The 10838-nt window shown below is 43.0% G+C and overlaps 3 protein-coding genes across 3 annotated transcripts; all 3 read right to left on the bottom strand.

Annotated features, from left to right (window-relative positions):
* Positions 1 to 308: 308 nt before the first annotated feature.
* On the bottom strand, positions 309 to 4817 carry LOC116619403. The gene is made up of 6 exons (XM_048731697.1): positions 4539 to 4817; positions 4035 to 4368; positions 2562 to 3853; positions 2300 to 2398; positions 1129 to 1192; positions 309 to 503 (listed from the first exon to the last, which is right to left on the bottom strand). Exons 1-3 carry the CDS (start codon positions 4695 to 4697, stop codon positions 3081 to 3083), a joined length of 1266 nt encoding a protein of 421 aa, XP_048587654.1. The 5' UTR covers positions 4698 to 4817; the 3' UTR covers positions 309 to 503; positions 1129 to 1192; positions 2300 to 2398; positions 2562 to 3080.
* LOC125570218 lies at positions 4717 to 6220 on the bottom strand. The gene is made up of 3 exons (XM_048731536.1): positions 5411 to 6220; positions 4813 to 5210; positions 4717 to 4753 (listed from the first exon to the last, which is right to left on the bottom strand). Exons 1-3 carry the CDS (start codon positions 6218 to 6220, stop codon positions 4717 to 4719), a joined length of 1245 nt encoding a protein of 414 aa, XP_048587493.1.
* Positions 6221 to 7196: 976 nt separating this feature from the next.
* On the bottom strand, positions 7197 to 8024 carry LOC125570219. The gene is made up of 2 exons (XM_048731537.1): positions 7666 to 8024; positions 7197 to 7423 (listed from the first exon to the last, which is right to left on the bottom strand). Exons 1-2 carry the CDS (start codon positions 7847 to 7849, stop codon positions 7197 to 7199), a joined length of 411 nt encoding a protein of 136 aa, XP_048587494.1. The 5' UTR covers positions 7850 to 8024.
* Between the last annotated feature and the right edge of the window lie 2814 nt (positions 8025 to 10838).

A 10838-nucleotide genomic window follows, 5' to 3' on the forward strand; every position in this document is an offset into this window, starting at 1 on the left:
TGTTATATTTTTGCCGAGCTCCATGGCAATGCAGGCTTCCGCCAAACGTAGAGAGCCCAGGTTTCAAAACTGGTATATGTTTCTGCAGAAGTTTAAACTTTTCGGGTTATTTTATAAATTGGTCTTCTGAATTCCATCGTAAAGCGAGATGCCAATTCGCCCCCTTATGTTGCAAGTCGATCAATGATGGCGATATAATCGTAACACCCTTCCCCCCTAAAACACGAATGCAAACTAAACTAGATCTAAAGCCAGATCTGTTTCTAAAAAATACGGATCTTAGGAGAAAGAGAAGCAAATAAACCTCATTTGACAAATATATAACTTTATTGTGCCCCACCAAGTCACATTTGCTCATATATAGTAGGACGACAAGTAAAGCCCAGGCCCTTGGTGCGACAGACGGCTGGTGTCATCTCGCTATCCTACTGCGATTGGTGTTCAATGGATATTGGGGGCTCGACTAAAGGTTCGGTTGGCTGTGTTGTAGGCTATCTTAATATCTAAAAAAACAAAAATTAAATGAAAGCATGCTACACTACGTTGTAAGTTAATATACACAAGACATTGGAAAGAAATGAGTGAAAACTAGTCCTCAATTTCACACTCCACACACTCAAATGAATGGCATGGATAGGGGCAGTGTACTATCGATTTTAATTCGATGTATGCGTATTGGGTGTCCCCCGGGAGAATACCAGTCCTCAGCCATATTTGGAGTATTCCCCAAAACAGAAGTAGGTTTTACTGCCCAAAGCATTGATGCCTTGCCCCTCATATTCGATTTTGTCATACGCTCGGTCATCAGGTGTACCAGTTCTAGAAAACCACCCATGCTTATTCTCCTTAAACTATCTACGTAACTCTGGCTTAACTAAACCCTCGGCGCTCTCCCCTGAGATAGCGATATAAGTCGAGTCTCATCTCCACATACTGGCAATCGCTTCCTTTCAAACAGCGATCAAGAAAATCAAAGTAAAACTCCAACATCCTTAATTTTCCATGAAGACTTGAATGGGAAGCTTCAGAGCTTGGGGAGCTTATGGATATTTTAGCAGATTGGACTTCGTGTCTGTTGCTATATATCTTATTCAGATTCCTAAAGAAATAAGATATTTATCAACTTACCTCAGCATTGGAGCCGACCTCCGTGTCATGATGTAACAGCTGGTTCGTGATTGTCCTGCCATAGCTAGGGGAACAAATGAAAACAGTGTGTCACAATAAAGGAAAAACTACAATTTACCCAACAGTTTCACCAATATACACAACTTTGGAGTCCATACTCGAGATACCATTAGAGGAGCGGATTAGCGGGTAAGATTATGTCACCTTTAAGACTACCAATCAGACTTCATCTATAAATCCACGATTTCAAATTTTAGGACACATCTCATCGACTTTGACAGCAAACAGCCTAGACGTTTTGACCGCCTTTACCACCTGTTCCTTTGCGGAACATATTCTGGTTCTCACCAAGACGAGGGTAACCGTGGAAATAGCATCCCACAACAACAACAACAATGACAAAATAATAGCAAGACCATAACAATAATAAAAATAACAACAACGATTATGATACCAGTAGTGTACGACAATAGTAGTAGTACTGTCAACATTTAAGGGGAAGTTCGAGGCGGCCCGATCCTCTACCCTCGCCCATTCACGTGACGCTGACAAATATCCCACGGCTAATATATCGCGGCCGGAATGGTAAATTACGGTTTGAAACCACTCTCTTTAAGTGCACCAGTCCCTTAGATTCAACTGAGGGGTTCCAAATAAGAAATTTCAAAATCGCTCAAAATTGGTTTAAAGTTAGCCCCTGGTTCTGTAATCATGGTAAAAAAGTTTGAGTTACATACGATAAATATTTTTCGAGAAAAGCCGAATTTACGATTTTGCCAATAAAATCGCTGATTTTGGGGCATTTTTCACCTTTCTTAAAAAATCGTAAAATTCTCTTTGAATATAGGCGGAATTTAAAAAAGCGTTACAGATCCTAAGAAAGGAGTGGATAAGGTATAAACCGAGTGGTTTCTTTACTTTTTCCGGCAAGAAAAATTGTATTTTATTGCTGTCTAAACATGTCAACAAAAAATGTCGACTTAAATATCAGTCTAAATTAGGGGCTTATAAATCCGATGGTACGTGGATTTTCGCAGAAATTTTGCACGTTGAGCAAAGATTGGTGTTATTTCTTTCGATTCAGACAATAAAAAATTGGGGGACGCAACCCCATGTCGAGCTAAAATAACACGCGATTTTCTTGACAGCCGTTTTTATTAGATACACATACCTGTTTGTACAGGAGACAAATAACGGAAAATAAACTCTACCCTTGCTGTATACTAATCTCAGATGCTGTATAATAGTCTTGGTTCATCCTTGGAAGTTACTGGAAGTCAATAAAGACATTACAATGAAAAATATTTGCTATATTGTACAGACTTCAGTTCAGAACGCCTGCCGGAATGGCAAACTTTGAGGGATTTGTTTGGGTTTTAAAGTTTCTTGGCGTTGCTTTGGAGTAAAAGATATTCAAGCACATAAGTTCTTACCTTCTGCCAAGAGGTTTCTGGGGAAAAGGCCTATTTGTAAGATTAATTTCAATGCAAAGGTCAAGTACTTGAACACGAGTCTGGTTTCAGATGACAACAACTGATCAGCGGTCTGCTAGATGAGAATGCGTGACTTTCCACAGGTATCCTAATCTACATAAGAACAGACAGTGTTGGGTCTTAGTCTTTCTTTATTAGAACATCATATTTGATAAAAAGTCGATATCATGTTTTGTTTGGCTATTTTCAAAAACATCTGATGGTTTGGTGAAGAACTTAGGCGTAAGGGTAAAAATTGTATACGTATTTACGTTTATTTGCATATTAGTTGTGTGCGCATGAGCACTGCTTGATTACTGCAGAAATTTTATCAATAATGGGAGCCTTCCTACGGAGCTTGGGGTCAATATCCAAATCGAGGAAGTCTAAAACTTGTCTTAATAAAACCAAGTTTAGGGTGCTCAGTTTGCCTTTTTCGTAAAGTTGGCAGAAATTGATAGACTCATATTCGATAGGATGTTAGAGTTGACACTCCTCTAGGATGAGGGCGCGCGCCGAGGCGTAGCTTGCCTGTTCATCTGCGGCTTTGGCGTCTTCATCTCCGCTGTCGCCCTCGGACTGAGTCGAATCAAGCGCCTTTCTTCGCTTGGAGGCCATCCTTGAAAAGTACGACTGGACCTGACTGTCTGACAAGAATTCATCAACTTGAAAGCGACGTTTCCCAGTCAGGTCCTTGGCGTAGCGCATCTCTAGGGCAGCAGTTGCAGGGTCAAGCTTGTGACCGGTATCAATCCCCTTCTGAAATACCTCGTCTAGGAAGGCCTTCTGCTTTTCGCTAAAGCGGGTTGCCTTTCTAGCTGTTTTCAGAGCCCATCCAAGACACAAGTCATTCGACGCCTTTTCTTGCAGGACCGGTTCTAGGGTTGGTTGCAGCTCATCTCCCTGCAAAAGCTTCTCGCGGTAAGCTATTGCCGCCCGATCGAATAGTGTGTACCGTTCTTCAACGATACGACACTTCCCGAACTGGATGTGGTCCTCCAAAGAACTGTGACGGTGGTACGCCTTTATGCAACCCTCAACTGGGCAGCAGAACAGCTTAGGGGATTCTTCCTCTATCTCTTCCTCGGATTCATTGTCGTCATCAGCCTCATCAGATTGACCATCTGTTTGAACGCTCGACAAGCCACTTGCCACAGACAGCTCAACGGGCTTGATGCGGCGTGATTTGATGGCGATGAAACCACCCGGACTGAAAGCACTTTCAAAGCTCACCAACTCTACGGTCGCTGGAACTAAAGAAATATTTATATTTAGAAGAAAAAAAAACAGTATTTCAATTGATACACTTATGCGTTGCACATATAACTTTTTGATTTACTACTAAATTGTCATGCATCTCTATGTAAACGGAAGTTTATTATTTGCGGGCTTCAATGGTTCTGTTTAGTCAATGTCTACGGAAAAAAATGTTACCTTGTAATCTTTGCCAGGGAACTGTTCTCCCTATACCGATGTCATAGGCCCTCCACATCGTTAGGCCCTTGTCACTAAGACTGAAGTTGTTTAGTTTAGTGATGCCATCAATCTTGGCTTCGCTGCTCAGAGGCCTCAGACTACTCGCATCTACCAATGAGACGCGCACACCCGGGACGCCATTGTGTGAGAGAATCGCATGACGCAGGTCAGCTGCGGTGGTGACATCATGGCCTTCAGCAATATAACGCCGGACGTGGGCCTTAATGGTGGCAGCTTTTCGATCACATGGGCCTTTGCCACCCTGTGGGTCGCTAAAATCTACTCTCTCGACCTTTAAGGAAAATGAAAAAAATTATCATTAATTCGACAAAGCGTTTGCTTGGATATATTTCACATTCTCATTGGTCGACAGCTTTTAGGACAGGATTAAGGCAATATGCAAGATATTTGTTATATGAAAAAGAACTATAAAGGAAATCATGATATCGAATAGACAATTACCTTTATTCCCGTACGTGACTCCATGAATCGACATGCTGTAATCATGGCCGCGTTGTGGTAACATCCGGCGTTATCCTGCCTGTAAAAGGCAGTAGAGACGCCAGGAGTGCTAGCCTTAATCTCACGTAGGGTGTGCTCCATGATGCTGATGACAGTCATGGCGTCTTGGCTACAGTTTTCAACGATATGAACAAATATCTGGTGTTCCGCTATACCTGTGGAGGACCGTCTAATCACAACACTGATATGCCATGAAATCCCCCTCTTACCGAACCAGTCAGCTTGAGTTTCTCGGTACTTTTGAGGGAGATATTTCATGGCGCAGTCCTGGAAGATAAGAACTTCAGATTCGGTGATGCCACTCATTATTGAAAGACGGGGCTTGTCCTGTTGGATAGAGCGCAGTTGGTGAGATTTCCACGCATGGATAGCGGCGATGCACGTTCGGTATGTGAACAGTAGTTCGTCGTGTTGCTCCGCAGGCACCTTGCCTGACGAGGCTTTCACGGCGGCCTCGATCGCCGTCAGCGTAACATCCAGCTCAGAACACGAGGAGCAGAAGACGTCGTGTTGATGTTCACAGGGTGGGGTGGCGTACATGGGCTCCTTCGGGTCACTAAGTGCGTATGCTGTGCAGTGGTCTGCCACATTACAAGCGTCAGCAACGTGCACCTGAAAAAGAACACATAATTTATATTTTAAGATAGCATTTAGGTGGCAACGCTTGAAAAAAATAATAAAGAGCTCATTATCTTGTAATACCTTTTATTGTTGGATCAACTATTAATTTACTAAATGGATCCTTTTTTCACTCGTGTTTTTTCGTAAATAAATGCTGCGTCGTAAGGTTGTCAAGCGCTATATATACTTACCTTGTAATCTGATTTGAGGTATTGCTTTCCCTGTTTGAGTCCCCCCTCACACGTGGATACCCACGAGTGGTCGCATCCTCCAACTCCCTCTAACTTGCGCACCACCTCAATTAGGTCGTCAAACGATTTGCCACCCTCCGCTGAGATGTAGTCAAGACCTTGGAGAGATTTTCGGACAGTGGCTGAACAAACTTTGAGGATGCGTCTGACTGTTGTCTCGCTCAGAGATCTCTGAGCGTTCTCCTTGCAGTACTGTGTATACTGCATGTGAATCCTGGCGGGAATCATGGATCTTATGACGTTGGGTGTCTCGAGAAGATCACCGTTTGATAGCCGGATATATTTTTGCCCAAATGGCAAGTCCTGGATGATATGGGGACTGGTGATGAAGGATAGCAAAAAATCCAGCCGCTCCTCGTCTATTCGCATCCGTGGCCTTCTGTCTACCGGCACTGGTGCTCCTCTACCAAATCTCAGGAGATGGATCTTGGCGGCCTTGTAGCGGTATTCAGATAGATTTGGAAGATAGTGGCGTAGTTCCTTCAAGGACACCAGATCTACCATGACTGCCAGAGCTTGCCGTTTCGTTGCCCAAGTCGTCGCATTCTCGTAAGTCTCGGCTAGCGCTCTGAGGTACTTGGCATCTGCGAAAGAAGAAGAAAGGCCCAAGGCTTTTTCTACTTTTTTAGAGGTCTGTACCTCTTGCCATAAGCCTGCCGGGTCATCTGGTACCATAACCTCCAGTACTGAAACGATAGCATTTGAAGCACGAGAAGCGTGCCGTGGGCTTTTATCGCCATCGATTCCCATGATTTTTTGACGGGGCCGATGTTCTCCTCTCTTCCGCATGCATGTAGAAAGTCGTTCAGCTTACCGCGCCTGACTGTCAAGGTCGAGAGTTTTACCTCATCGGACGAGGCGGTGCTAGTGGTGTCCGACGGAAAGAAGCTCGCGTCTCCTCCAGCAAGGCTAAGCTCGTTGAACTTTTCCACTATAGACTCATCGCTTGTTTCTTGTATCTAAAAAAAACTTAGGTCAGCAACTTTGCAAGCTTATCAAGATATGGCAGGGGCGGCGGACAGGAAGGGGCAGGGGGGCGCTCACTTTTCTGAGCAAATGTGTTTCTTTTTACATGAACCTGCCGTTTTTACATGTACCTAAATATTTATCATAATTCAAGCTCTACACCCCCTCCCCCCACACACTTTTGGAACACCACTCCGCCGCACCTGTATGGATACGATATAATAATTATTTGCAGATGTTGTACCTCTTCATCTTCTGAGATGTTTGCAGACGATTGATTACATGTGACTTTCTCCAGGAGTTCTGAGCCTTGTTCGGAGCTGCGTATGGGGACAGCGGTATTTGGGAAGAAGGGTCTAGATGGTGGTGCATCTTGTTTAAGGCGATCTCGGCATCTCCTACAAATCGCTAATATAGCAAAACATACATTCTGAGAATATTATATTGTCTGTGATTATGAGTATCTGAACTACCTTACAATATACAGTGTGGACGGCACCCAAGGTAAACACTTTCAAGTAACGAATTTCTGCATATGTTATTTATTATACAAACCATAGGAACATTTCAAATAAATGCATAAAAGTCCCATTATTATATTTTTGGTAGGTTTCATTTTCGTTTATGGAGGGAAAGGAAAGTGAACGATTTGGCCGCGCGAAAAATGGGGCGAGTAAGGCATGTAATGCTGGTAGATCCCGCGCCGCAATGGGTGCGACCGCAATGTGCGCTGGGTATCTGAACATGATGATAATGGTAGCTACTTAGGCGAACCAACTGGGATAAGCTGGTGGACTTTCGCTTGCAGTGCCTTTGACTGGAGAAATGTAATCCCCTTATCACCCAAAGGATTGGCGCTCCTGTGATCGGCCCATGTTGCAGGCACAACGCAATACTTTTTGTTGAGGCGGAACCGTATCCCGTGGAGGTCTCGGTGACGAGGGCAAATCGTCAAGCTGTCATATAAAACTCCATTCTCGAATAGGCCTAGCACGAGTAGTAGAAATAATATTCGGTTAGCATAGCTCCTTTACTCTCGATTATCACAGAGATCTTATTTGCAGCGCTTGTTTTGGTACACAGTTTGCTCAAGTAACTCATCAGAAAGTCGAGAACACATTTACGACGCATACCAAACCCAAAATAGGGCTTGATTACATTTGCGTTTCAAGAGTCACCTACGCGCGCGCTTAACAAATACTCCGGTCGTTAAATCATGATTCACTTACCAGCTCTAGCAAGAAGAAGTTCAAACTCAGTTTGAAGAGACTTGTCTGATATGTTAAGCAGCTTCTTGTGTCCATGAATATCCTTGTTACAGTCTTTCAGAAGAACGCACTTTGAATTGCTCGAGCAATCGACACTAGGGCCACAAGGACCACCCACGCAAACAGCGTAATCACAGGTAGTCATGATCAAGAAAAATATCAAGCATCATCTGATTTACAATTCTTAGCTTGCCTGATTTTATAATAAGCAGCTTCATGGGATCTCTTTGTGTTGCCCTAAAGCCTTTTGTGGCTAACGTAGGTGTTACTGTAACAGGATGCCGCTTTGAGGGAGTGTGACAATTCTTCCAGCTTATGTCAACCAAGCATGATTGCTTGTGGTAATTGTTTTTTTATTCTTTGATTGGTGTTTCCTATCTAGAATTACGCTTTCACAACATAGGCGAGCCAGCTGAGAAGAGATATCTCCTACTTTCGGGCGATGCCCTGCTTAAACATCAACGAGAGATCATGGCTGCGCACTGACACAATGAAATGGTGACAGTGTTTACAGCAGTGGTATACTATAGGGATGATGAGGGAGAGTTGCAGCATTTGTCTTATGCTGTTGTAAGTGACGAACTCTCTCATGGCAAGTCGTCTGTCTATACATACAACTCTCTGATTCTTGAAGATGTTAAGAAAGTAACAGAAGTAAAGAAGGTCCACTACTGGTCTGATGGTCCCTCCTCGCAGTTCAAGAATCGTTACAACTTGTCAATTGTGGTGTACCATGAAAGGGATTTTGGTTGTGATGCCACATGGAATTTTTTTGAGACTGCGCATGGGATAGGCCCCCTGTGATGGTATTGGTGGGGAGGTAAAGAGAGTGGTTTGGCGGGCAATACTACAGTCAAGCGTGGTGGTAACCTCAGCCAAGGAGTTTGCAGACACAGCAAAACAACTGTGCAAGAAGATTAGGGTTCTCTACTGTTCAGAGGACCAAGTGGGGTTGGTAACTGAGAAGCTTAGTACCCGATGGAACAGTTGCAAAGCAATCCCTTCAACACACTCTATTCACTTTGTGGCCAAGGTGGATGAGGTAACCATTAAAGTGGCTAAGAATTCTTAGTTCTCCCAACAGGATTGCTGTCAAGAGCATGTCTTGATATCAAAGAGCCCCCTGTCTCATCAGCCTAGTGGAAAGGATTCAAAGCAAGTGCCAGCAGCAGTAAAAAAAGATCCAGGACAAAAAGCTGCAACCAGACCCTGTGCAACGAATTCGAAACGGGTGCCAGCATCAGTCGTAGCAAAAGAGACAGGCCAAGTGAAGGCTCCTAATCTGACAACTGACTTTGGCTTACCTCCAATGCTTAAGGCTAGATTCAGAAATCTTGGTCATGTCACTGCTATCCCTCACAAGGCACAGCTATTGTCTGGGATTATAAATGGTTAAGTTGAATTCAAAGGCAAAGGAGTCATATCACCAAATGATCTAAGCTCGCTCCAGGGAGGGCATGCAAAGGAAGAAGATAACTTTCTTACCAACTTTGCTGTTGATACATACCTTGAAATGCTCCAATCTGCTTCGCCCAACATTGTTGTATTTCCTTGGGAACAATTTGAGAAGTCATCAATCATCAAACGCCAATTATCTGCTAAAGGAAAACTCCTTGAAAAAGATCTTATCATCGCACCTTGCTGCCCAGCGGGAGGTAACCACTGGTTTCTGGTGGTAGCTATACCCAAGGAAAAGTCCATATTTGCTCTTGATACCCTAGCAGGGTCATTTATTAAGCCCACAGCTGAAGCTGCTATGTGCAAAATGTGGCATGTCCTCAAGAAGGCTGACAGCAGTTTGGACATAGCTACATGGAGGTTTGCATCAAACAAACCAGGCGATTTGCCACAACAAGCCAATGGAATTGACTGTGGTGTATTTCTTTTAATGTATGCTAGGTGCTTGGCCACTGGTGCCCCAATGCTCTGCAAAGATCCTGACATCCCAGCAGTTAGAGAGCAGATGATATTAGAGCTTCACTAGCAAGCCTTGCTTCCCCCACAAACAAGCATCATTGAGAAAGATCAGTATTATGCAGTGGATTACGTGAAGAAATACTACATAGGTAGAGCCTTAGATGCATCTAGTGATGGATTCCTTATACCATTCAAGTTTCTATATTATGTTGGAGCACAGAAGTTTGGCTGGCCAATCAGAGATGATGTAGAAAGTGTCCACCCCTCATGTGTATTCCAAGGCCCACTGGCATTGCAGGGAAATGGGCCCTTTGAAGTCCCTAACTTAGATGAGGTAGAGGCTGTTTTCAAGTTGCTAAAAAAATAAAATGGCCTGACTGATCATTACAGATAATGATAATATCATAGCACCCATGTTATTACATGTACTTGTGTACATTGTGTTTCTTATTTAGTACCAAGTACTGTTTAGTTCTGAACTATGAGAAACATTGCCCACTGGCATTGCAGGGCAATGAGCCCTTCGAGAGCCCACTTAGATGAGGTAAGAGACCGGGTCTCTCAAAGCAAGGGTCAGACAACTTAACTAGCTGTTAATGTGTTGCCACATTTGTAAGAGAGTTGGTGTTGAACTGGATTTAAGATTAAAAGTGTCTGCTGCAGAAAACTTTAATAATTGTACTGTTATAATACTTTTTGTAGATGCTAAAAAGTAGATTCCATAACAATTTTCTAGAATCTAATTGTGCTGGGATATGACTATCTAACATGCTGAGATAAGACTATACTATATGAATGAAATACATTTTGAAAATATTTCCTATGTTTTTGAGTGCAGTAAGCAGCATTTTTTGTGGTTCTATTTGTAGTTTAGTGCCCTTGTGTAGACTCCGCAACGTAGACTCCGCAACAGCACCAGTCCATCTAAAACTAGCAATTTCACCAAGAAGATAAAACAAAAGCAAAATATTCTTATTGCTTAAATCAACCCAAAAGAATGTTGTTCCTTATTATTTAAGCCCCATTTTAAAATATTCAGAAAGTTCACAGAGTTTTAAAGGTAAAGTTCATTTCTATAAAATTGGATTTTTCTGCGTAGACTCCGCAACGGCTGTGTATTATCAAATATCTCAGAAGCATTTAAACTTTGCAATATCCCCTTCCTTACTGTTTGTAGTACTTATACCCCTTTCCCTAGAAGTATACTTTTATTAAGA

Source organism: Nematostella vectensis, chromosome 8, assembly GCF_932526225.1.
Source record: "Nematostella vectensis chromosome 8, jaNemVect1.1, whole genome shotgun sequence".
Classification (NCBI taxonomy): Eukaryota; Metazoa; Cnidaria; class Anthozoa; order Actiniaria; family Edwardsiidae; genus Nematostella; species Nematostella vectensis.